At 47.9% G+C, this 25,608-nt stretch overlaps 1 protein-coding gene across 1 annotated transcript in view; it reads right to left on the bottom strand.

Annotated features, from left to right (window-relative positions):
• PRKCH (protein kinase C eta) overlaps positions 1-24,160 on the bottom strand; it is a 120,261-nt gene extending 96,101 nt beyond the window's left edge. Inside the window, exon 1 of the mRNA XM_082317016.1 lies at positions 23,763-24,160. Within this exon, the coding sequence (XP_082173142.1) occupies positions 23,763-24,122 (360 nt within the window). The 5' untranslated portion in view covers positions 24,123-24,160. The remainder of the gene's footprint in view (positions 1-23,762) is intronic.
• Positions 24,161-25,608: the final 1,448 nt, after the last annotated feature.

Here is a 25,608-nt window from a genome sequence, read left to right as displayed (position 1 = left end):
GCAAGGCTCCGGCGGTGTCGGTACCTCCCAGCATCAGCGAACACCCCCGGGATCCAGCCTCACAACAGCAGTGAGGGCGTAACAAGTACCACGCGTACGCCAAGTTTCACTTCTCACTTCTTTTCTTCCCAACATTGACCATGGCTGCTTAAAGGCAAAAAACTATGTTTTTACAGAGAAGCAGGGACCACAGCATTATTCTAGACAAAACTATTAAAGTCCAAAGCAGACCATGCAATCAGTTTGGGTCAACACTGCAGCTGATGTTGATCTTCCTTCTCAAAGAAAGCAGGAGAGGCTCGGAGAAACTCAACAGCCTGAATGCAGCACAGATGATACTAAGGGGGAAATCCTATACCATAATATAGGAGATAAGTGATACAGGAATGTAACCATCTGTATGCATTTTACAACAATATTCAAGGAGTAATAAGTACAGGGAAAAGTTTCCTAATGCCAAGATCTGTTTGGCACAGGATAACTTCTTTTAAGGAATCGCAGAATTCTGCCTGGAAGGTTTAGTATCAGAGCAGGAGATGCACCGCAGTGGGAAAAGTCCTGTTGTATTGGGAGAAGCAAAGGAAAAGTCTGAATTTTTATGCATGCATGATATTGCAAATGCTGTGAAGTACACTGATCTCTGAATAAATCGAACTAAACTGGTGGTATGCAGCATCACACCACTGGCACGCATAGCTGCAAACAGTAGTCACCCTCCCCTCTCTCCGGCGCTTTCATCTTCAGCCTGGTCCCCCACGGAAAAACTGGGAGGGAAAACAATGTCTTTCTGGCTGTTTTAGAGGTAACTTGGCCAAGTTTTAGCTAAGCGGGAGAGGAAGGCGTGCTTATCAGTGTGGTAAAGCCTCTTCTAGTTCAAGGAAATGGAAGACAGCGCGTTCCTCCATAGCACAAAGGGTGGATAAGATCAGCTGTTGGAGCTCAGGAACCCCCTTTGGATCCGTAAGAAGAACACAGGATTTTGGCCCAGAGCTAAGCATACACTTTAACTTCTGTTGAACTTCACAGCCGTACCTAAGAGAAAACAAGCGCTGGAGGATTTTGGCAAGCGAGCTGGAAATGAGCAGGCAAGGACGGATGAGTTCAGCCGCGGTTTCATTACGCTTCCATTGTGAGAAGCAACACTTTGGCAGCGAGGCTGAACACAGGACCGAGGAGGACTTCGCTCCTAATTCAAACCACTCACACGGTGCCCCATGCCTGAACCTGCCGAGATCGCGCAGCTCCGCATGACTTCAAAGGGAGCTGCAAGGGATGGGTTTCCCACAAGGAGGGGCCCCAGTCAACCGTCTCGCACACCTTCTCCAGAAAAGGACTGTACTAACGTTGTTCCCAACAACTAGGCAGGTGTTATTTACTTCCCTTCTCTGCGTTACAAAAAAAAGCTAGTTCGGGAGCGAACAAATGCGGGGAGATGGAAACAGGACTCTTTAATCCTATGCCTTCACACATATAATAAAAACTGGTTGCGCGTGATTCATCAATAGAAGAGGTTTGGAAAACAAACTCAGAAGGAGGGTAATCTCTCAGGCAACATATCAACACCCAGCTGAAGCATCCACTGAACTCGAAGAGCAGGTATAGTCAGTCGGCCTCCGAGAGCGCCTGGCATGCCTCCGTGAAAAACTCACTGCGGACGGGAAGAGGCAGATCCGAAGGGTGGCTGCCTGCCTGCCTGCCAGTCACTCGCTCGCTCTCCGAAATGGAGACGAGGTGGACCTCCAGGGTGAAGAGACATCTTCCACACTGCATCTGGCACGAACATTAATTCTTGCAAACACAAGATCATGATTTTTTTTCCCTCCCCTCCCCACGAAGGTCTGGGAAGACTGATCTGAAGTACACTGAAATCAGTGGGAATCTTTTTATTGTCTTTGGATCTGACACAAAAGATGACTGAATTTACCCTGGAGCCCAGAACATCCTTTCTCCCATTGCTGTTCCGTCCTTTCTTCCCCACAGGCACAATTAGTAAGCATCCTAGAAGTACAACCTTTTTCTAAGCCATGTCAGTGCTGACGTGGCTTCAAAAACAGAACAAGCCAGACACTTGCAGTGAATAAAGCAAATATAAAAGCTACCTGGGGACTTAATTAGCTTAATTAAACAAGTAGCTGTATCTTTTGACTTCCTACACAATTTTTAAATTTAATTAACAGAACTGCATATATAATCAGTCATTTGTAGAGGCAATTCCCAAGGCTCTGTTCAGCTGAAAGAGCTGAAAGTCTGGGTTAGGCTAAAGCTGGTTTTTCACATGCCTCTAGTTATTTCTTTTAATTTTTCTTGTTTAAGCTCCTAACAGATCACGCTTATGGAATGTCAGATCTTTCTGTATTTTAATAAGGTAGCACCTCCACCTGAGCATGCCTTTGTTGGACAGGTCAAGTAGTAATTTTCTCAGCCAAATACACCATGTCTGGATTAATCAGTCCCTCTTGTACGTTTCGAGGCTGACAGACACCTGTCTATCAAGTCAAGCACCTTTGAAAAATCCTTAGGGCTCTCTAGTACAAAAGGAGATTTTGCATTTCCAGACCAACAGATTAAAGTATTTTTCCTACAAATGCACAGCATGCAATTTTTAAGATTCAAATCAGTGTGCCTAAAAAATAATGGGGTGCCAAGTATCTTCTCATTCCTGCAAAAGCTGGCAAGTGCTTCGGGCAGTAATTCCCACTGCAGGTACCAAGGGCAGACGTGGACAGTTTCTCAACGACCCATGGCAAGCTCCATGCAGGGGAGGCCCTAGGAGATGCCATTTGGTGAACAGCAGCGACCCCAGCTCTTGTTCCACCCAAGCTTTGAAGCTGGTGCTGCCAAACAGCAGCATCTCCTTGCTCCCACCAAGATTTCATTTTGACGCCAGGTCTCAAAACGAAGAGCGAGCACAGGGTGACACAGTGCTGGGGAAAAGCTGCCAATCCCACCTCTAACTGGTAGGTCCACGCACCGTGCTGAATTTACAAAGCATCAAAGCCCTCGCAGCTCACCGATTCCAGCTGCAGTAGATGCACCATTAGACCTAGAGATGATACCTGGTCCCTTGGGGGTCAGCCTGGCCATCCCCTGGTAGGGGACGAAGGTTCAAATCTTCTGCCTCCTGCAAGTGACGGTAACTGTCAATGTTTCGGGGGAAAAAGAAACCTTTCCGTCAACTATTACTGCCGTATGTTTAACACTCTGGAGGTAAACCCACAAATGGGTGGAAAGTTAGTCTCTCTCATAACTCCTATAACCAGTTATTCCAGCTATTACTGTAATATTGTCATTCTAATTTTTTGTTCCGGGACAGCTGTTTAAAATATTACTTTTGTTTTCAGTCAAGCTGCATAATTATAAGCTGTGCACCAGACGTGAACAATCATGCATAACTAATGACTCTTAGCCAATCCTGGACTCTTTAATCAATTTTAGTCTGGTTTCATCCAAGCGATTACCCACCTCAACAGGAGGTTTGCTCGGGTAGGAAGAGCAAGAGCTGCAACAAGATTTATCTATCCTGTGAAAATTCCTGCCAAGAAAACCTGCTTGAAGGGCTACAAGTAAAATACAGATAAAAAGGAGGTTTCAAATCTTAAAAAAAAAAAAAAAAAAATTTTTTTCAAAAGCATGAGCCAAAGCCTGCTCCTACTGGAGTTACAGCAGCTTACATTGCTTTTGAGAAATCCCACCTCTAAAACAATGAATGATTTATGAGTAATAGTTGCAGGTGGCTGCTCTTTAGTATATTTGAAAAAAATTGTAGGGTTATAAAGTTAAAAAGGGAGAGAAAGAGACAAACAATCGGTTCAGGGACTATCATATTTTTGTTATCCTTATATTTTTAAAGAAAAACAACAACTACTCTCCAGAGGGATTTCTGATCTCTTTTTCCTGAGTTATGTGGCAGGGTAAGGGAATCCAATTGCCTGTTTATCAGTCCCACAGTACTGAAGTTTTTCAAAGACTGGGCATTGACCCCAACAGTACCACCGCTGAGCAAGAACCTGTTCCTTCAGAAATTTAAGTGAACCTCAAAATGCTATGGGGGATGGGGGAAAGTCTAAGAGTCCCATGCACCACACACTGGAGTCTGCAACAGAGAAGGGCTTTCACCCAGGACAAGTGTGGGGCTAGAAATGACTAGGGTGGTAAACAGGCCGAGAAGACAACATGGAAGATGACCAGACCCTAGCAGCGAAGGTCCAATTTCTGAGGGCACAGAACATGCCAAGCGTGGGACAACTCTGCAAACCGCCCGCAAAGAGCAAAGCGGGCGCTGAAACTCCCACCTGAGAGCCTTCCCCTCTCGATTCAACGGGGCGGTTTGTTGTCAGCCCTCCCCAGCCGGGCCCGTGGGTCAGGGGAGGAAGGTGGTCTCCCACGCTGCTGCCAGCTCGCTGTCGGCAGCTCTCGAAGCGGCGCGCGCAGCCCGAGCTTACCGCAGGCGGCTCTGCAATCGCCGGGGCGCAGCCACGCTGCGGCGCGTGGCTTCCTGTCCTACGCGGCTCCTGCAGCGAGCCGCCACTGCCGGAGAGCTCCTGTACAGCGAGACGGGGCAACCTGGTGCAGCAGCACTACGGGGATACAGAGCCCTGGAAGGCCAAGCTCTCCCCTTTTGGGCGAAGCCTTGGGGAACGGATAGGAGCAAGGTGGCAAAAAGCCTGCTCTGAACCCACCTCGCACCTGGGGGACATCAAGTTGCAAGCAACTCTGCTCCGCTTTCCCACCTGGCTGACAAACGGCATCTCATTTGCTCTAGTGACTGGACATGGCGGCCCGGGGAGATGTCAGGCAGAGAGCAAAGGCTGCTCTGTGCCCCCTGAACAGCCTCGGTAAGCCAGCTGGCTGCAGAGAGCAGGGGCAGGACACCACTGCCTGGGAAGGCTCTCGACACCTTTGTGCCGCCTCCCCCGGCTCCCTCCCACGGCCTGCGCGACCATAGACCATGTGAAACCAAAATCGCGTGGGCAGGACGCATTCTGCCTTTCCCTGCCACGTGCACGTACAAGCAGAGCTTTAGCTCTGCTGCGCACAAATTATTGAACACACATCTTGCTTTGTAACACCATGCAAAATACCACCACGTCCAGTCCATCACTGGATTTTCCTCCCAACTCCTCTTGCCTTCCTCCTAGAGCTAGTTTTATTTTATTTATTTTTTTTTAAGGGATGGGGGGGGAGGAAAATCACAGATTACTTTCGTTTCCTAACAGGCAGATACTGACATCAATGCAGGATCACTAAATTAAAGGATGGCAAATGCAGGGCTTCATTTTCAGCTGTTTGAACACTTGATTACAGCAAATACACCCATGCACACATTCAGTAGCTGGTATCAGGCTATTGGCTTTGCATATGCAATGCATGGAAATCTGCCTGCAAACACCTATATATGCAATTGCAGGTAAAAGAGGCTGAAAGCGGGACAGGGTCTCTGCTCTTGAGAGGACTTTGGAGCTTTGACAAGCAAACAAACAAACAATCTTCTATTTCCATCCAATGAACAGTAACAACAAGTCAATAAACCTCAACAACCAGTCATTACTAACAAAACAAAAATCTTTCAACAGCTATGGAGCCCTGGGACACCACTTCAGCTACTACACTCTGGACACGAGTCGCAAAGGGATGATGCTGACAGCTCATGTTTTAGCTCTCTCACCGAGTACACAGTGCAGGCAATGCTGTTTTCTACCTCCAAGTTCTGGAGATGCTCCGCAAACATATTTTTCATCACATATATTAACTTAATATAACTTGGCAGAAAAACCAGGAAGTTGTGCCAGTTTTGCTGTTTACAGTAATAAAAAAATAAATCACTGGCGGGTGCCAAGCAGGCAAGTCGGTGGCACTTCCCATTTGGAAATGCTCCAAGGGCCATAGCAATGAGTTGGTGAGTGGAATTTCCTCAAAGTAAAACACTGACATAGCTGAGCTCAGCACTGATGCAATGGCCCCCGACAAGGAAAGGGCAGGTGAGTGCTAGCCAGGGAGCAAGCCCAGGTAGCCCATGCACCAGCCAGCGCACACCAGAGACCTGGGTTTTGCCCAAAAAGGAGCAGAACAGGCACCAGGCGGTAATACAGAAGGAGAAACAAAAAGATTGGGCAGAGAAGCAATAACGATGCTCTCGGTCTTGAGAAGTCTTCCAAGGCACGGCATTCACCTACAGTTTTAATTAACCTTATTAACAAATCTAGGCAGGCTGATGAATCATTCACGCCTTTACACTAAGCAGCACAGTCTGCATCATGGGCTGAGGTCCTGTGTTCAAGGCACCCTTGTTGGTCGCCCAAGGAGCGTCACTGCACAGCTACAGCGGGAGAGCGCTGGGTAACCTAGGGGAAATCCGCTGGGTTGTACAACGTCAGACAGGGCCCTCGATACCCTGTTCATGGACCCAGCCCCAGGAGCTGTGGACCCCTAAACCAGCTGCAATACTCTGCAAAGAACCCCTCTGCAGATGTCTCCCCAGCACCTTCCTCATTTACATACTTGCGTTGTTCTCCAGTATTCAGTGCTGGAAAATATTTTCTTGTTATTCATAGGTTTTATTGCATAATCAAACTTCTGTGAAATTCTCATTCGAGTCTCCATTAGGTGTGTCACTATTTCTAAAATATCTTCCTACTACATATAATTCATTTGGTGTACTGCTGCTTTTCCATTTTTGTCCAATAGCTCCTTCTTCTTTATAAAACCAGGCCACAGCTGATGAGATCATGAACCATTAAAATCCATTAGTCCTCCTGATATAATCCATCAAATTTCTCAACACCCCAGGTAGAAAGGGGAAAGGTCACAACTTTCTGCTACTCCAACCATTTCTGTCAAAAGCTCACTTTTGAAGAGCCAAATCCCATCTTTCTAGCAACAGTTAAAAAGTTAAGTCCTGGTGGCATAGCAAAAGGCAATCTGCTGGAAAAGTCCAGCTATTTATGGTGCTTGATCACTACTAATGGGTGCTGTAAAATAAAAAAAAAAAGGATGCCGGAGTGAGATGCGATAAGCGTCTCAATGCCTGCAGCGCGACAGCAGGAAGCTGGGGTTCTGTGATACAGAGATTCAAACGCAAACCAAAAACTCTGCAGAGGGATTGATTTGCAGGCACCTACCCTCTTCTGCCCTTCGACACCAAGCGTCGAAAAGATCTGTAGAGGGCCTTGCAATACCCAACGCTATGCTGTTCAGCTGGCAAATGTTTTGTTTGCTGCATGAGGGGCCAACAGCTATCTGACCTGATCTTCGCTCGCCTATTCAGCCTGACTTTCCAGAGCTGTTATAGCACAACACTGGGGATAGCTGGAACCCCAAAACGTGGATGGTAGGGCTAAGGGAACCCCCATACCAGGTAGGCCCACAGCGCTTGCTTTCACCCAGGGAAGCTTCCCACGCAGGCTGCCATCTCCTTATTGCAACCCTGGTACTGCGTTCCTACGGCAGCGTTGCCGTATCTCTCCTAAAGGCAATGGGATGTGTGAGAGGAGCTGCATATATGAGATCATACACGTCTCCACCTTCTCAACCAAAGACCGCAAAGCCCCTTGGGGTGCTGGGGGAAACCTTACACCACCACTTTTATAGACAAGGGGAGCAATGTACGGGGATGGCAGGAGCAGAGCTAGAAACAGCGCTTGTGGTCTTCAAAAGCCTGACCTAGTGCACTGCACGGCAGGTACACCGCCTTGAAACCGTGCAAGGAAGACTCTGCAGTACCCCTGAAAGCAACGTGTGCCTGGACTGCCCAGCGGTCCAGACATCAAGAAGAGTCAATTGCTCCATGGCACCAGAACCCATCGTTCCTTTCAGTGACTATAAGGCCTTCCTCTAAGTGCACTGCGGGGCAGGGAACAACGGGATGACACCACCACCACCCTGTCAGTACCACAATGAATTAATTTATGTCCAAAATCAAGTTATCAGCAATATTTCTGACAAAAAGCATGGTTTCAAACGACATGTCTCAGTGGCATGCCAATCTTTAGAACTACAGCTCCCATCACAGATATCCCCATTTAAAGCTATAACTGCATTACTCATCCTTAGTGAGGATACAAAAAGGAGGGATTAATTCCAGCAACTTATGAAACCTAGATCGTGGCATGGGTTGTAACATCATGGAGAAGCCCAACCACCTATGCTCTAACCATTCCTTCCAGATCTTGAATTAATCACAGTGACTTGTTCCTTCCTCCTCTCCCATCCTCACCTGGCAGTTTCTTAATACTGAAACTACTAAGGACTAACATTTATATCCAGCTAGCACTAATCCACCACATCTCCTCTCACGCTCCATGCTGCAAGATGATTTGCCAAGTGATATGAGACAGAAGGACGAAAAGCAAACTATCAAATATGGGTGTTGTCTCACAGGAGAGAATCTGCTTGGGACACAGGGAAAGACAGAGAGGAAGGTTAAAAGTACTTTAAGCCCACACACTAACCCCTCTCCCATTCCCTGCCAACAGCTTATGGGATTCTTGAACATCCCCTGTACACACATCCCAGAACATCATGTAAAAGCAGTAGCAATTTCTGGCCACATAGCCAATTAGATATTTCTGAAGGTACAAAAAAAAAGAGCACCAAGGCACGCGCTCCCCCAGCATTCCTGAAGGTATGATGCTCGCTCCTGGTGTCCAGATGTTACCGCTCACGTCTGTGCTCTAATCCCACGAGGTCCAGCGCTGGGAGTCACAGTCAAGTCTTCATGCAGCAAAAAGAATGTAGGTTGGGATCCAGTTTGCAGCTGACAACACCCAGAAAGGACACGCCATTGCCAACAGTTGCTTTGCCAAGTTAGATCATTTGTATAGTGGTTTTTGTTTGTGGGTTTGGTGTTCTGTTTGGGTTTCTTTTGGTGGGGGGAAGCGGGAAGGGAGTACAATAAAAATATTGCTTTAAAACAGGAGTTAAAAAAAAGGGGTGTAGATGAGGTTCTTTGTAGTAAAGGGCCCTGGGTTGTATATTTGTACTGCAAGGATGGGGGGGGGGGGAGAAAAACAAAAGTCCCGAAATCCTGAAGCCAAGCACTGCAGTAAGAGACAGACTGTCCAAGACAAGCAATTTTTAGTCCCATCAAGTCTGTGATTACAGTTTTCCTCATCTACCTCATGAGAGAGATGATCTCACCAGGCGCTTGTGACCATACAGTCATAGCCGCGACTCCAGCAACGGAGCTGAGACGGGAAGGAGCTGAAAAGCATCAGCCTCCAGCCTTGCGCAGGCCACCGGATGGGTGACAAGGCGCCGTGTCACCGGGATATGCCGTTCAGCTGACCCAGCCATCTGCCTCCATCTGAAGGAGGAGGCACTTCTGGGGTTTGCACGCAACTGCGAGCTGGCAGGCAGCTTGCTGGCATCTACCAACAGCACCTTGTCACGTATTTCCCCCTTTTAATATTTCTTTTTCCCTTTCCAAAGCGTGGTTTCAAGATGAGGAAGCACTTCTCAACCAACGTGACCAAGATGTACCTTGGATTAAAAAAAAAGGCGGGGGGGAGGACAGACGGATGACGACACGGACCAGAAAGGGTCTGTAGAGGAAAAGGTCAGAAAATGGTTGGAGTGGTTTTGTTCACATCAATCAAGAACGTAACCTGATGCTGACCACATTTCCCATCCAAAGCTCAACATCACCTGCACAGTTGCAGATACACATTCTCCTCTTCAAACAGAGCTTTTGCTGGGGATCACTTCGAGTCCAAGCACGTGGCAATTCTAGGTGAGCCCAGAGCAGGGCAGGCTCCGTTACAACGCCATCATATTTAGGACAACTGCTGTCATCTTCCCTCCTTGATAAATATTTAGTTTCTTTGTGAATGGAAGGCCTGGCGTTTTATCTGTGCCACAGCCAGTGTTGCATCTGCTTTATATTAAACACACAGATGCTTTTAACTCCAGCCCACTAGCCAATATGTTTAAAAGTATAAATTCCCTTCTGGAGAAAAGTACTCCCCTACCTGGGTGGCACTGCTAATGTGGACCTTATGCTCCTCTTCCCCTTGATAAACAGCCCTTGCTGAGTGGGGACACACTACCTTAATTCCCAAAGCGAAATTTTATTCACTCCAGGAAAAATCACATCAATTTTAGTCTTATAACCTGAACCAGAGAGCTTTCACCAGCTGAGGACAGAAATCCCTTGGACAGCATTTATCTTCTTTCCAAATAAAAATCAAATAACTTCCCTTCTTTAAGGTTTACCGAGCCCTGTAATATAAAGCCGAGAAGCCAGTCGAACAGTTCCTCTCCTCTGTACGAGCAGGACACTCAGTAACGACCTTGGGGGGAAGAAAATGCAAGATACGGTGCCTCTAATAACTGCCATACATCCAATGAAGTGAACCATTACCAACGCAGTCCCCTAAGATAGATAATAAAACCCTTAACACCGTTCAACTCCTAATACGCACAATATTGAAAGAGCCCTAAATAAGATTACAGAAGTGAAGAGTTCGATCCTAAACTAGCCGCATTGGATCCTTACCACCGCTGCACCGTGAGTTACGGCTTTTCATGAATCTAAAGAGATTCCTCTTGCAGCCCAGCAGCACTTGAAAGGCTCCTGGGACATTACCACGCGCAGTAATACGAAGCAGTGGGGTGGTTTCGGATACTGAGATAGAAAGTCTGCACAAGTAATGACCCACTGGAAAATTCACAGCGAGGGATGGAAAGATCCAGTACTCTTCAAACACCTACATGTTCTGACTGCGGCTTTGAAGCAAGCCACAACACTGTCTATTGTAAAGAGCACCGTTCCTGTGGAAACGGTTGCTTAATATTGGTTAAAGATGGAGTAAGAATAAATACTATAGGTGTACAGAATTTTGCAACTATCAATTTACTGGCTAAAAATATATATATTTAAAAGAAAAAAAAAAAAAGGTCCTGTTCTTATCTTTGACAGTGAAAAAAATTATCAGGCACAGATAAAGAGTATTTTTGTGCAGCTGAAGTAATTAAAAAAACACAGACCCACATTTCTCTGCAAATAACATTTCATATGCCCAGGACTATTAACATAAGGAGACTGTTTAGTCAACCTAGAAATGAACCACAAAACTTATACTGAGAAAATGTTGATGAGCTTTTTCGAGGTCAGGAGGATTCTTTCAGAACAATCTGGCAAGCACAGGGGCACCGAAGGTTGTTTAAAACCAGCAAGCCTCAGTTACTCTTTTCTCACCTAATGTTCATGTTCAAAACAGGAACAGGCGCCTCCAAAACGTTACTAAAATAAGAAGTGGCATTGCTTAAAAACAATGAGTACTGCATATCCACTGCTGAGGCAAGTTTCTTTGCAGTAAGCTTATTTATATATAGACATAAATCCAGTGACCTCGTATTAATCACGAACGCTCCTTTCTCTCTGACAAAGGGAAATGACAAACTTGCAAGGACACATGAGAAACCTTCTGAGATTGCATCCACAGAAGCCAAAACATGTGACAACTTGAATGATCATCGCTTCTCTTCGAGAAATCCACCCAGACCCTAAAATTTTATTCTTGACAAAATCAGAAAAGTGCAACTCTAAAATGAACCACCCAATGACTTTGGCTATAGCTTCAATTCTCCATTCTAACTTCCTTCTATAATTCTGGAGTTCTAACGTTCTTAATTCTAAGAGTTTTACCCAAGAAAGCGGTAACCAGAGGGAACACACCCAGTCAAAGGGATTTCTCCTCGTTACACACAGCGCTAAGCGAGAACTGAAATGAGTGTGCATCGTGTCCTGCCTGCCCCACCGCACGCATGCCTTCGCAGGCATTTCTACACCGCGAGCGCTGACATCCTGCGCTCCTGCAGAGCTGCAGCCACGCGCGGCAATTGCTCGCCCAAGGCAAGCTAAAAGACGCGGCTTTCAACACCCCTTCGGTTGAGCTTAGGTAGCATCAGAGTGGGCTTTTGTACGTGTCCAACAGTGGCTGTAGTTGGGAAGAGCATAGGGTTGATTATGAACCGATAAATCATTACCAGAGTTCTGCAGTAGATACAAAATAAGGGGAAAAGCCATCGTGGTATCAAGCTTTGATCAAAAGGAGATTACTGTCCCCAGCCTCCCCAAAGCTTCCCCCCCCTTTTCTTCCTGCCGTCACCACTCCTCTGCAAAGGCAGCGGAATGGACGCTGCTTTCGCACGACTCCAAAACCACAGTTCACAGCCCACTACATTAACTCATTTGGCCTTTGACTGATGTTCACGGCTCGGCTGTGAAACGGGGTAGCTGAGAAGCAGAGACACGAGCAGCAAGCACTCGCCTCTCCTGCTGCACAGCGACTGCCCGTGGGGCAGGGGAGGACAAAAACCTGCTGGGCCTCCTCCTAGATCTGCCCTGGACAAACTGCCAGAGCTCACAAGCCTGCTGAAAAAGTGCTCCATCACGGTTAAACACAAACCCCATTCCTAGTCCGGATGACTTTGTAAGCATTCACCCAAATGAAAAGGGTTTCATCCATACTAGCACACGAACGTATTTTGTCTACAAGGGGCTGAAAACCGTTCTGTGAGGATGCACAGCATAGCCTGAATTTCTGATGCTTTATTCCTGAGCCTGCCAGAGACTCCAGAATTCCAGAGTTTGCTCTCCGTTTCAACACTGTCACTCCAAGACAACGACAAGCCCTGAGGATCTGGCTATAGCGGGTCCTCACCTGCAGAGACAGCACCGTAACAGTAAATGCGGGGGTCCCACTGTCCTTCAGGTAGAGCTAGAGATCTTAGCCTCAACCTATACAGATCCAGAACACGCAAGAGAAACCATATCTGCTTCTGTAACATTGCTGCCCACTTCTTTTGCCTGCATCATACCCCTTTTGTCCTTCAAATGGAAAGGACAGAGCCCTACTGTCTGCGCTCACTAGCACAGCTCTAGAACTTGCTCCTTTCTTGGATATCAGCACAGTGAACTTGACGCTCTTCTAGGCTCACGCCAAAAACCATTCAGCAAGATTTTTGCAACGGAAAGCGAAACGTGTTCCTTCCGAGAATCAAGAAGATGGGGAAAAACTTTATCATCATCTTTATCGGAAAGACAGGCTAAATGTTACTTTAGCTAATTATTTGAAAATGTGGTCAAAATGAGCCACTATCATTAAGTACTGATGGGGTTATTATAATAGGGGCTAATTTTTGAGAGGAAGATGGCTTATCCTAGCGCAGCTGGGTTTCTACCCGGTTTTGCTCCACACCAAATCGAGAACAGCTGAAGTTGCTTATATAGTAGCTACTAAACCACCACAATTATGTCCCATTACGTTAAGGAAGACTTAAACCAGCATTTTTTCCTATAAGCTGCCACATCATGAGTCCCTTGCAGAAACAAGAGGCTGAAATTTCTAAGAAAGGACACTGGCAGTCGGGTCATTTCCAACAATCTGCAGTAAGTCGCCCCCCTCACAAGCCAGTCTTGTAAGCAATTCTGGTGGGAGTACCCAAAGCTCCTACACTGGACTTTGTACTGTTATTAAGTAAACAGGTAACGAAGTGATAGGTGTGGGGATCCATCTTACAAACTGATTATCAACAGCAATACTCCCACAAAGCCCTATTAGGAGATGGAGGATCACCCTACACATTTGACACCATTGGAGCTTTTGTATTAAATAGCATGTTCCAGTCGAGTAGCTTTGACAAGAAACGGAACATTTTCCTCACGTGGTTATATTTTCTTCCAGGCTCAGGAGGAGGGTGCCTTACAGAATAAATTTTCATTGAATATATTAATGTTAGATGCCTCAGTCTGTGAATGACCCAGATAATAAACTCATTGCACGGAAGCCAATTCCTTCCTCTTTCTCAGAGCTCCAGGAGCACTCACTGTGCTCAATAAATAATGTACAACCCAGCCATCATTACAAACCCTTGTTGCATGCAAGGAGGGGGAAAGAAACGTGTCCAGTTCTTCTCCCAATTAGACCGGCGCAAAGCTGGCAGCGTAGCTCCATTGATGCCATTGGGAATCCACCGATGTAAGCCTGGCAAGCACCGGGCTCCTATTCTGCTGAAATCTCACCGAAGACACAGGCAAACTTTTTGCTGAGTGACATTTTACAAGTAGTAAGAAAGGAGGAAGACGACTTCCACGTCGATGTTATTAAAAATAGATGCCAGAAAGAAGTGAGGTATGAAGAGCAGCTTCTCATGGAATGTGCCAGAGTTTACATACTAGGGAAGGATAAGAATTGGGCCCCACTGCATGAAAGGTTTCTCCCTCTCTTCTTCAGGTTTAAAGCATTTAAATTTTGAAAGAATTAAAGGATACGAGATAGAAGAAAACTTTCAGTAAATCAATCCCCAGATTTCACCACTTAGAACAATGTATTTTTCCTCTGCTCTTCAATCCTGGGGAAAAAAACTGACAAGATATACAGCCTTGTTTACCAAGGAAAATAAATGCAGGACAAACTAGGAATTCAAACAGGATAAGCTAGTCTTTCATTAGTCATTCTTGATCTAGGAGACCTTCATTATTCTGAAGGAATTTAGCCCAGAATTGAATACATGTAGTGCAAGATGTGCACACTGACCAGTCTAGGTGGAGAACATCACTCTAGAAACTAAGTCACGCATAGACAAGCCAACTCCAATGCTATCAGAGACAGCATTTATTCGCAACTAATTTGTCAGATAAAAGCACGTGGAAGTACAGACATCCCGGGCTGACGTTTACTGTCACAGTAAAACTGTCACCCTCTTTCCCATCCAGACCGTACAGCCAGCTCCCGTGAACTGACACAACCCTAAATCATCTTTCTGACAGTGCACATCTCTGATGCATACCTACAGCACACGCCATAGCTATGGCTGGTCCCTGCTTGAACCTACTACAGCATCTATAAAACTGTGGATGATGGCAAATATTTTCTATCCAAAAGCAATAAAAGGATTCCCAAACTAAGACCCCATTGCTACTGTAGGAGCTTTGAGATACTAAAGCAAGTGGAGATGTATATGAAGACTTTCATTTACAAGCATTGTCCTGCTTACATGACAGAGTAAAATTAAATTTATTCAAGAGAAAAAACACAAAATACAGTACTTTGCTAAAATGGAGACTAATGACAAAGACCTAAGAAAAAAAAATAAGAAACAAGTAAAGGAAAAACAGAAACCACAGAGCAGGCCAGAGAGAGGGCTAGAAACCAGAAGTGCTGTATGAAGGTATGAGCTGCTTTTTCAGACCAAATCAGACCAGCTGATAAGTGAAAATCCTGCCTCTGAGGATGGCTGAGACTAAACATGAGACAAAGGTAGGAAAAACATCTCACAGTGTTCAGATATGGAACTATCATCTCAAACCTCTCCTCAGCCCCTAGATGCACACTGTCAGACTATCTGTCAGCGTAATTCTTACTATTAGGTGTAATGTCCTGGGACAGCACAGACACGCAGGCTGTGCTTCACATCCTCTCCCTCCCTCGCCTCCATTTGAGAGGTTACAGGGCTCTGCTGATCTGTCAAGTGATTTCACACTGCAAATGATTTTATCAATTTATTTTTTTTTAAAGTGCATAGCAGACATGTAACACTCATACACCAAAACACATGTTTAGAAATATGTCTTGCACGGATGTATTTTCCTCCTCTCCCCTCCTTCTGACAGAAATATCTGTATTGCAACAAAAATTTAAAAAAAAAAAAAAAAAAAAAAGGTAAAAAAAATTCCACTAAGGCCTACACAGAATTGTCACGTTGGTTAAAAAAAACAGAATAAATACTCTTATCGCCCATCTCACAAACTGAAGTCAGCTACCAAAGCTGCCCAACTTTTGTTTCTGCACCAGTACATCGTCTCCTGTCTGTTCAACAGCAAGGAGACCTCTCCTGGAAGGAGTCTGGAGAGCTGCCACCGTATCGCTGATACAAACACAATCAACTCACTCATGAAACTCAATACTTACGAAACTGGGCAGGTGAACACCAAGAAAAAGCCTTCATGTAATATCATCTACAGGTTCACACTCCCCTCCCTCCTCCCCTACCAACATTTTTTTGTATTGACAAAGCTCGTGAGTAACTGCAGTCATAGCAGCACGCTCGTGCTCCAGTGCAAGCTGCACCAACCCAAGTGGCAGGTCTACGCTGTCTAATGGAGCATAGAAACTCCCATCCAGCAACAAGGAGAGCCAGCGGGCAAGCAGAAATCTCATCCCAGACCTGAAGTCCCAAACGCCCTGTGTCTGTGCAGCCCAGGGCTGCCGTCCCTCCCAGGCTGGGCTTCCTTGGTTTGCAAGGTGGCACTCAGAGGAGACAACCCTGGCTGTGGCTGACATCCATCCGCCACACAGACAAGACACAGGCATCCCCTCTCTGCGGCGGATGCACCTCTCCGTCTTGAGGGCTGCATCCCTCCATCATGACACGGATCACCGGGAGGCTAGAGAGCACGAGGCTTTCTGGAGATACAGTGGGTCCCACAAGGAAAACAGTGGCTGAAAACACGCTGGTGGCTGCCAGAGCAACTCTTCTGTCTGCAACCTGCCCCCACCCCACATCTGAGGAGCCCCGGGGAAAGAGCAAAGCAGGGAGCGGGCCGTCAGCCGGTAAAACAGCTCTGGCAGTCCTGTGGGATAGATCTGGTCATCGATTAGATGCCTCTGGTCTAGCGTAACAAGGGCACAAGGGCACACAAGGCCTCGCAGGGGCAGTGAAAAAAGCAATTTTTTCCATCAGCTCGGGCCCAGCACCAACGCTGAGATTTTAGCACTGAATATCAGTAGCACCAGAATTGCCGAGGAACGCTTGCTCTCGCACAGCATCGCACTAACGCAACGAAACCTGGCTTACATCTGTCCACGGCGCTGGCTTTCAAAATAAAGCAGTATGATTTCCTCAGCAATTGACTTCCCTGAGCGATGAGAACATCTCATGATGTCAAAGAATAAAAAATGCCACTGGCATTGCAGAAATCCAAGTCATTTGTCTGGCCTACCCTAAGTGGCTTAGCAACATTAATTGGATGCTTCAGGATGCACTTTGTTTTAGACATACATTTGCTATCTTTGATATCATTATAAAGCAAATCTTTCCCTCACAACCAGCCAGGGTTTCTTGTACCAGCACAACCGAGGGCATGGCTCGGGAGAGGAACAACCGCCTGACGAGCTCCACCAGGACACGACGCCAGGTTAGTTATCCAGGACTCCAGCCTGGTTCACTCCACGGCCCCACAAATAACACAGGCGTGGAATAAGTGATCAGAACAAAGATTGCTCGCTGTCTCCAGAAGAAATTAAGCCTGCAGCATGGTTTGACATATATTAACCGCGTGCCTAAATAGGGTGAGATTTGGGAGGCAAGAAGGCGCGATGCCTGATCCAGAATCCTTTACAAAAGCTGCCAACAACTCATTTCACTTGATAACTCTTCTGCTCGTCTTTTTCTCCATGGTTACACAAAAGGTCCCCGGATTTCTTGACTGTATTCGCAAAGCACAATAGCTACAATCAAGCCTAAAACATCAAAGGCACTTTAATAGCTTGCAAAGAAAGGGTGGGAGTCTTATTCACTTCAGTAAGGGATATGCTTTCATATTGAATTACACTGTAAATCAGTAGACTTTCTAATGGCATTTCAATAGCTTAAACAGCCCCCTTGACAATCTTTTCTGCAGGGTTTATTACCTATAAGCTCAAAATGGCCAGAAACCAAATCATCACTCAGAAAATACTCCAAACAGAAAGCCTCGGACAGCTTGGATGCAATGCATTTTTACAGAAAGACCTGTGGTAAAGGCTGAATATAAAACATGAACAGGGTGAGGCAAGGCGCGTGGGTGCAGAGAGCAGGGCTGGGGACAGAGCTGGGGTGCAGGGCTCGCTTGTGCCGCGGTCACCGCGCTGGCCCCCTCCTCCTCCTCCGCACACAGCCTGACAGAGCAACCCCAGGGCTGGGGGCACAGGTCCGCAAACACCGTCAGGAGCTGCTTCTGCCATGACTAACGCTGCTGAGGGGGACATGAGCATCAGCCCTTGGCCTGCCTCTACTCCCTCTAACCGCGGCTTGCAGGTAATTCGGTGGCAACACCGCCAGCGGAGCAACAGGCAGCAGCAGAAACAGAAAGCTAACCCTGGCATCAGAGTCAGCTCCGCACCCCAGCAACCACATTAGCAAGGGCTTCAACAAACAGCTCCAGAAAACCTTGTGTGACTACACGAGCTGGGGCCTCTCCCAGCTGCCCGCTCCGCCCCACGCCGAGAAGCTGCCACCAAGCCGGAGAGCCGAAGCGCCGGCGCGTGGGCTGGCAGGCAAAGGCAGCGCAGGCTGACAAGCCAGCCGTGGAGGGAGCAGACCCGGCTCCGTCTGGAGACCTACGTGCCCACCACTCGGTGAAGCCAGAGGGCCTGGGTACCTTTCAGTGAGGTTTAGGTTGAGCTTTCAGCTCGGCAGCTGCTCGCAGCCAGGGAAAGCAACGTGGCGATACTCGCACAGCCCATCCCAGCCAAACTGCATTGGGTGGGAAAGCGTGCTCCTCTCCCGCATTCCCAGAGCCCTTCCCAACTCCAACAGCATCAAAGCAACCGTTCTCGAGACATGGCTGTGGAAAAACAGACTAAGGAACACACTGGAAAGCCAGCACCGCAGCAGGACCAAGCAGCCAGCTGCACGAAGGACAGCCAGGCTCGTATCCTGCTGCACCCAGTTCAAACCCAGGGCATGAACTCCAGTCCCACAGACCCCTAATGGCATCCCAGTGGCTCCGACCGCTGGAAACTGGCTGCTCTTTGCCCAAATCTTTCCAGCCTAACACACTCTCAAGCAAAATGCCTCTGTTCTCCATGGATGCTCCCAGTTGCCAGACAGGCCGTTTACTGAGGAGGAGCTCGTGGTTGAGCGAGAAATAGGACTCCTAACTAGCTCAACTTCTGATGCTGAAACAGGGCAGCACGCATGCAGCTCTTCGTGACGCAGTCAGCTCCAGTCGTTCTCATCTGCCTAGATCAGTAAAACTGTTATTAGCATCATACTTCCCAGGATTATTTAATACCTGAAAAATAGCAACAATCTTTTCTTTCTTTATTTATGACAGCCTTTGTTTTAGGCTGCAGGACGCTCTCAGGTAGCCTTGGTGCACGGGACTCGGCTGGCATTCTGAAGGGTTTGTTCGTAGGGCCAAAGGACAGCCATATGCTAAAGGAAAGAAACAGAAGCTGAAATTCTGGTAGCTTTCAAAAACCATCTTACCTTCTGCAGTGGGTGCTTCTCTCCACTATTCCCATCCAACATAAGAACTGCCCATCAGTAATAATAATTACAGAAACAACTTAAAACTTATCAAGAAATAGGGCAGGAGCTTAGTTTACTCAAGCCTAGCTTGCAATTAATGTGCAGTGTGACTTTCCCACAGATCAGAGATCTGCACTATGTACATGGTTGTCATGTGGATGGAAACAGAAATCACACGGAGAGATCGCTGTTGCTCTTTCTCTCAGCCTGCTACTGAGCTATAGAAGGAGACACCATTTACTCCCGCTCTACACGCTGCAGTCCCTCTCTACAGGTGGGCACAGGCTGATGCAGACACCAAATACCGCATTGCAAAATCCTCCGTCAACACCTATAAAGTATTTTTGGCTTCCTGATGCAAGTTTTGCCCACCTGGAGAACACTCCGCAGCGAAGCAGGAGCTAAAACAAGAAGCAACCGTATCGTATTTGACCTGCAGGACCCTGGCTCTCTGTCAAGGTCATGATGCTCTGGGGAAGAAGTTGCATTCTCCTTTAACTCAACTCTTCAATTTAGTGTTCAATAAATACAATTGCATATAAACATGGGTAAAATACAATTCTTTTTGCCTTAAGAAATAAAAAAACACAGGAAAGGATACAGGCGAAACAGCTCAAGTTGAGGAATGCAGGAGAATTATTTGTCTTAATCTCTTCCTGCACACATGAGCAAATGGCAACAAACTCATCAGGAAGCTGTGACTGGCTCATTAATCTTATAGTGCATCTGTTATCTAATTTCCTTCAGTATACTCTGATAATTTGCTACTTCAAGATCAAGGTTTAATTTTAACTCCTTGTTAAAGTCCTAGAAATTATGACATCTCTACCCAGGGACTAATAATTTTCTACAATTGCAATTAAATAATTCCCTAGCAAAAATGCAATTCAGTATCTGTAAATAGTGTTTCCCCAAGCTTAAAAATTACTTCAGCTACTACATAAAACTCATAGGAATAATCCTATGTATTGTAAACATCTCCCTTTTCAGTTACAACTCAGTACTCCAAATTATTTACGTTGTTCCACTGACATATGACTGCTTCCTATACTGCACTCAGAGACAGTTGAAAAGGAGATACTACCTTTTAAAGATGCTTTTGCTGAGTAAAAAGATCTTAGCACAAGCTAGTGCAAAACCAAACACTTTAAAAGACAAGTTTCAACCCTGATGTAAATCATAAGAGCTTTCGGATAGCAGCCAGCTTAATTCTCTACCGTGTTGCACCTGGCAGGGACATGCGCACCTGTGTAAAATGCTACCATTCAGGTTTGCACAATTTCACACCCACACAGGTAAATGCCTACCAGAAAGAACATGGTACCGGAGAGATCGCTCCCGGTTTTAACTGCATTAAAGCATGTTGAAGGCAAGATGGCTTATAATTGACAATATTAATAAAAACTACTGCTCTGCAACTTGACAAGTAAATATAAAAAACAGGAAACAGCTTATTAGCTTCAAGATCCTTCTCTAACAGATTTGATCTGTGTAAAATTAGTCAAATGTGTTTAATAACTAATATGCAAGTTAAAAAAACATCCAGACCGTGCTAATGTGTTTACTAGACAGACTTCAGAAAACAATCTGGTTAGAAGAAAAAGGGTCATTTTTGAAAAGTCTCTGGCACGTGGATTTTAATGCAAACGATGAACAGGGAACTCTGTCCCAGTCCCCAGTGGGATGACTCAGGTGTACAAGCATTACTGATGAGACAGCTCATGTCCATACACTTACTCATCTGCCTAAGTGTTTGGGGTCATCATTCCAGTGATGTACCTGCGAGTCATCTGGGAAGCCCCCGTGCTTACACGCCAGCTGCTCCTGCTTGCCTCTCGCCGACACTTCCTACACTTGTCACAAGAGGTGGTGACCAATGTTACAACTAACCGCTTTTTTCTTTTCAGCGGGAGAAAATCCACATTTATAAACAGAGCAGCGTGAACCTGAGAGCTCACGCCGAAACCTTCGGGCCAGCACGTGAGTGAGGGACTGTCCCAGGTGATCCCCACAGCTCGGCTCTCCGGGAGGGCACAGGGGAGCGGAGGCAGCCAGCCGCCCTGCCCTGTTTGGCTGTTATCACTCCAAGGAGCATTTGGAGTTTACCAAAATGTTGTTGTCCTTGTCTCTGAAAAGTGAACGCAAAAATTCTATTTCAAATCAAACCAAAAAATCGTGCACAGCCAAGTAAGCGCAAGCCAGGTTAAACTGTGAGGATTCACCAATTTTCCCTTCGCTCCTTCCTTGCCTGTATGTGCCTTTGCTTTGGGGATGGAAAAAGGGCAGCATGAAGGACTTCAGAGTGGAGGTGTTGCAAATCGTCTACAAATCCCTTGTGGTGTTTTGTGTCGTACCAGCAGTTCACGGACCTTGGGTTAGCACAAACCAGCATTTCCTATCCTTCTGATTACACAAAACCCTGTGACAGCCTTGCTGGATTTATCAAGACATATTAAATTATCAAGACAAGATGCTGTTCCCTGTCATCATGTGATCCTGGCTGCACGCTATCCAAGATGCTAACGAAGCAAGTCAAAAGGGAGGGTAGAGGAGAAAGGGGACAGAAGATGAACACTTGCTCACTCCCCACTAAATCCACCCCAGTTGTACTTTTTAGATGTTAACTGAAAAGGAGAGCAGCAGCTCTTAGCCTCTTTCTACACGTCCAGATATAACATCAGTTTACATCAGTCTAATTAAAAAACTCACTGATTTCCCACCCCATTGCACCCATCAACTCGCAGGTACAGGAGTTCATAAAACACGTGCCTGTCCAGCAGGGATAAGAAACTTTTCCCTCACCAAAGACCAAACAAGCATTTCGGGCCACAGACTGCATCTGTCCTAAAAAAAAAAACCAGCACTGCAGTATGGATAAAATGAAATAAACAGTGTGCCCCTGGACGTGCATGCATCCACGCCGGGGGCAATATTATTATAGATATTTTAGTAATGTAAATAAGGCCACCACCTTTGCAAGAGAGCAGTCCAACCCCACGCGTAGCCAGACCCAGCACGACCGGGATCACAGCCTCCCGAGAGGATCGGCCTCTCTCAACAGCAAAGAGGAAACACCCCCAGCAAAACAAACACGAAGAAAACCCTCAAAACCACAGCTCTCTATCCTGAGCTCACTCCTTCGCCCCGGCCCACAGGGGTCCCTTCTGTATTTAAAACGGCTTTAGCACAAGTGCCAGGAGCGGTTTCTCTCCAGCAGCACGACTGGCCTGGGAAGCGGGGTACGCTCCCACCGAGCAAACCCCGCGAGCTCTGCTCCGGCTGTGCTCTCAGGAGCAACACCTGAGCTAACGCGTTTGAGGCTCGCTTGGATCCCTCTGCCTGACACAAAATCACCTCCGTGATGTGACCTTTAGTGCATGAACCTCAAGCCTACACACAGGGTACACAAGCACACCACGAGAAGAAAAAAAAAAAAAAAAAACAAAACGCAACAGTACCAATATACACCTATTAACCAACCCTGCGACTGGCATTTCCCTGTAATCCCCCCAGAGGTGTAGCATCACACCTCAGTCACCGAGACCGGCTGAGAACAGAAAGCACCAGCGATACGATCGAGATGCCTATCTGCTCTCTACAGTGTCAGCTCCCTTTCCTCCACGGCTGATTTTATTGTGGTGGTTACCTGACCACGGGTGCTGAACTTCCTGGCCTCAAAAAGCTAATACTTATCTTAACCTCGGAAATTCTCAGCTCTTCTGCACCTTCTCTACCCAGAAGAAATGCCCTTTTTTTTTTTTTCCTCTCTTTTTAACCTAACATTTACAAGCAGACTACTGTCTGGATCAATAGAGTCACTCCCTCCTCCTTTACAGTGCTGGAAGCAAAGGCACAACTTTAGAGCCTGTACTACTCCTTTCCCTCACCATTAGGACTAAGACATAAATGAGGTTCTCTGGGCCGGATGCAAGTGCCATCTACTTAGAAATAACCTAGAATTAGCTGTAAGTGAAACTGTGTTCAACCAGCGCAGCAGCGTACATAACAGACGCAAGACTAGTCCTGCCGTTCTGTTCAGAAGTCAAAGAAATTCGCACGCACGCATCAAACAATTGTGCAAGCATGTGTAGATCTGAGCAGATCTAGGATCCGGGTACCCAAGTTTCCAAGTACAGCTCTGTGTGCAAAAGAGGGAAGGTACGTGACTGCGTGAGTCTGCAGGTGTACTTTGCTGGTTAGGTATTACAAGTCTCTTCTCTGCTAATCCACAAAGAGCAGAGACTTCACAGCCCTCAGCTGTGTCTTGACCCTCAAGCTATGACAGCTGAGACTTGTTGTTCTCAGGGTCCCAAAATGCACCGGCTGAAACGGCAGCCTAAATAGCATTCTGAGCAAATCTGAAGCACAGGAGCGCAAACAGATGCACGAAGGTACACCTGTGCGAACGCAGACACACCGTGCGTGCATCTGCAGCACAGGCGTGCAAGGACAAGCCCCAGCTCCGCAAGCACCCTTCGAGGGCCTTCATTCATTCAGAAAATGAACTTCTCGAGACGGCTACTCACCCAGCCTTCGAAGCTGTCGCTGGGGCCCGAAGAGCGCAGGAGGTCCTGGAAGCACAAGGTGCAGTTGGCCACGAAGTCATCGTAGCCGATGGGGGTGTCGTGGAAGACGGACAGCTCAATCTGATGGCCGTCGGTCACCGTGGCGGAGAACTCCTCGTTGTAGGTGGGTTTGTTGGTCTTCTGCTTGGTGCTGGTCTGCCCAACCCGCACCTGGTCCACGCTGACGGTGACATAAGGGTCCAGGAGCTGGTAGCCCTTGCGGAAGAGCGAGTGCCGGAGGGACCAGCGGGTGGGCTGCAGGCCCACCGCCTCCCCGATCCGCACCTTCAGGTACCCGTTGAACTTCATGGCTCCGGACATGGCCGCCCCCGCGGGGCGCCCGGGAGCCCGGAGGAGAGCCAGACCCCTCTCCCGCGGAGCCGGGCCGGCAGCCAGCCCCGCCGCGCCTCCTCAGGGGGCCGGGCGGCGGCGGCGCGCCCGCCCCCGGGCCATGCCGCGGCCCCGGAACCGCCGCCCCCCGCGCACCGCCCACCTCCCGCGGCAGCGGGCAGCCGCTCCGCCGCCCAGCCCCACGCCGCCGCCGCAGCGCCCGGCCCGGGCCTCTGCCGCCGAGGGGGAGCGGCGCGGCGCGGCGCGGCTGGGCTCGGCGCGGCGGGGAACACCTGGGGCGTGGGACGGCGCCGGGCGGGGAGGAGCCGCGAACCCGCGCCGCGAGGGCGGGCCGGGGTGGGGAGCGGGGCGGGCCGGGCGCTGAGCGCGGCTCCTCTGGGCTCGGCCGCCGCTAGCACAGGTGCGGCCGGCAGCGGGGGGGAGCCGCCCCGCCGGGCCGCCAGCAGCGCGGCGGGGAAAACCACGCCAGGTCGCAGGCGGGCAGCGGGGACCGAGCCGGCCCGGGTCTCCCAGGCGCCCCCCGGCTGCCGCCGCCCCTTCCCGCCCCTCCCGGGGAAGGGCTGGGGCCGCACCGGGGGTGCAGCTGCGCGGGGAGAGGAGCCGAGCAGCGCAGCATTCCCGCGGCTACTCTGTGCCTTTCTCTGACAGCATCCTAACGCTGGAGCAGCGCTTTTAACTAGGAGAACCTGTACGGAGAATATAAAGATACGTTGCTTTTGCTATTGAAAAAAGTTTTTTTTTCCTGCCGTTTGGGATTAATTGCATATCATTCACGTTCTTGGCACTCAGCGTGCAGGGTTTGTTTTGGGGTGGATTTCTTTCTGTTTTTCATTGCACTTAATAAAGTCAGAATTTAAATACTTTTAATTACTTTCCAAAGTTCACAGTGAAATGGTGTGGACTGTGTAGGGGAACAATGAAACCCTGCTTTGCCGGCGATGCTGTCTGGCCGACGTTGTCTGAATTGGGTTGCAGTCCCCGCAGCAGAAGAAGATGCGGTCATTTGAACGTCCCCGCCGCAGCTGGATGGTGCCAAGGCTGGCTGACAGCGTGCAGCCTCTTTTGTGTGTGTGTGCGTTTCTTTCATTTTTTCTTTCCTTTTACTTTCCAGCCTGTTCCTCTCCCCTCAGCCCTTCCTCTTTCACGTTCTACCCATTCCCTATCAGACTGCCTCTGGTTTCCCATCCCCTTCCCTCCTCCCCACACCCTTTTCCCCTTCTAGATGCTCCACGGTTTGCAGGAGCACCAAGCCAAGGCTCCTTCCAGCCTCAGACAGAGCAGGGCTCCTATTGCCTCCTCAGGAGAGAGCAGGTGGAACAGGTTCAGTAACGTGATCATTCCTCACATGGAAGCAACAGTTCTGCCAGAAAAACTCATAGACCCTTAAATCAGACTTTTGACAGGTCTCCTTGCAAGGCTTTTAAGTTAAGTTCCTTGATCTGTCACTATTAGCTGG

Source organism: Platalea leucorodia, assembly GCF_965183815.1.
Source record: "Platalea leucorodia genome assembly, chromosome: 7".
NCBI classification, from domain to species: Eukaryota; Metazoa; Chordata; class Aves; order Pelecaniformes; family Threskiornithidae; genus Platalea; species Platalea leucorodia.
This window is presented reverse-complemented; position numbering and strand designations above follow the sequence as displayed.